The sequence below is a fragment of the Trachymyrmex cornetzi genome, unplaced genomic scaffold (assembly GCF_001594075.2).
Source record: "Trachymyrmex cornetzi isolate Tcor2-1 unplaced genomic scaffold, Tcor1.1 scaffold1273, whole genome shotgun sequence".
Taxonomy (NCBI): Eukaryota; Metazoa; Arthropoda; class Insecta; order Hymenoptera; family Formicidae; genus Trachymyrmex; species Trachymyrmex cornetzi.
The window spans coordinates 3,603-5,580 of NW_017295843.1; the positions used below are offsets into that span (position 1 = coordinate 3,603).

At 31.6% G+C, this 1,978-nt stretch overlaps 1 protein-coding gene across 1 annotated transcript; it reads left to right on the top strand.

The window, feature by feature from the left end:
* Nucleotides 1–105: 105 nt before the first annotated feature.
* On the top strand, nucleotides 106–554 carry LOC108770502 (uncharacterized; the record flags this gene model as incomplete). Its single annotated transcript, XM_018522134.1, has 2 exons — nucleotides 106–268; nucleotides 383–554. Coding segments are annotated over 2 exons (335 nt in total), but the record flags the coding sequence as incomplete, so codon positions are not given.
* Between the last annotated feature and the right edge of the window lie 1,424 nt (nucleotides 555–1,978).

Sequence of the window (1,978 nt, forward strand, 5' to 3'; positions counted from 1 at the left end):
GTCAAACGTTGAAATCCGTCCATATCAATTTTGGACAGAGGCTTGATCGATTTGGCAAAGAATGCCCCATATATATATTTTTTTAAGATTTATATCCTGATACAGCATGTTCTAAATGGCGTAATCTACGAGACACTTATGTCCGAAAGTTAAGTGAGCAAAATAAATGTGTTCCTAGTGGAAGTGCTGATGAAGTCAAACCTAAGCCAGTATCATGGCCATATTTTGAGTTAATGGGATTTTTACGATCAACAGTAACACGTCGAAAGTTCGTAAATATTATTACATTATATTATCACATATGGTAATTATCAATTTAATTGTTATTTAATATATTTTAATATACATATTATTTAATATGTTTAAATGATTTTACTTTTAGGACATTTAGTAATATAAAACCATTTATACCTTCTACCAACAAGAATAAATGTTATTTAAAAGAACCATTAAAAGAGAGAGATCAAAATTCTACATGTGTTACTCCATCAAATTACAGAAGTAGTACTTATAAAAGATACTTTTTTAGAAAAAAATTCTGCATCAAGTTCTAGTACAAGTAATACAGAAATTCTAGAATTTTTTCCAAAAAACTTCGATTCCCAAAATCAAGCTTATTCTAGATCAACAGTATCAAATTATTCATTAAAACGTCAAAATATGGAATTAGAAGAAAGTAAACTCTCAAAAAATGTGCAGGTCTTAAGTACTGACAATACAGATATAAAAAATATTAACGTACCAGGTATGATTATTTTGCATTATATGGAATTTGGTCATTTTACATTTAATATTTTTGTATATTTCAAATATACGTACATATATTCAAGGCCTGAAAGGTTACAACAATTTTTTAAATAGGTTTCTAAATAGCCTGCTTACCGAGCGGTTGTACCTTTTAGGTGTATTTATTTCAAATAATTTAGTAAATATTTATGTGTATGTATTTATTGATGCACCAACAGAAAAAAGACGACGTCAGAGTATTAGAAAAAAAGAAGATGAGTTTCTATCACTTCAACAATCTGTAATATCAGAAATAAAGAAGACGGATGAATCCATAAACAAAACGATATTATTTATTACACAAATAATTTATATATAATAATAAACTAATAAATATACTTGTATTACAACGTGTTTCCCATCAATAGCTCCTATGCAATGTGGAAAGTTCCATCTTTTAAAGAATTCATCTTCAATCTTTATCCAATCTTGTTGAGAGGGTTGTACTAAAACCTGAGGTTGCAGAACTTCCCAAATAGCTTCGCATGTTTCTTGTATCATACCAGAAACAGTACTTTTGCCTATACGGTATGACATCGCAAGTAATGCCATCAAATCGCCAGATGCTAAATATCTATAAAAAATTGATCCTTAAAGTAAATAAAGAAGCATATTGTTACGCCCGCTTCGCACGATCTCACTCACGAGAGCGACGCGCACTCCCGAGCCGCGGAAAGGATTGGACACAAAGGATGGTTAAAAGGAAATTTCTATAATTGGTCTAATTAAGTGGAGTAGTCTGTCAAAAGTATTAGGTGTCATTCGAGTATAATTAAAGTACCAATTTAGGTCTCCAAGATGCATTTCTTGTACTAATGTAGAAGCTTCACCTCTTATTTCTCGTTCACGAATGCATGGTCTAATCCATAGTCTTTGTTTCTTTTTAGATCGATTTTGCTTTATTTTATTAATTTTCCATCGTTGTATAATTAATAAGATTGTTAACAAATCTTTTTTCCGTTTTAATTGCGTACAGACATCCATTTTCCAAGACGACTAAGGGTGACGTCCCATGCAGCGAATCGTGCGTAAGCGGATTCGCGTATCGCCAATCACAGAATCATTCTGTTTGCGAAATTTGCAAAGTTGCAAAATCGAAACCCATGTGTACTTTTTTAGACAGAGGGTGTGTTCCCATTTACTGATTTCCAGTATAGTATCCAGTAACCGCCATATTGTATTACTGGGAGAA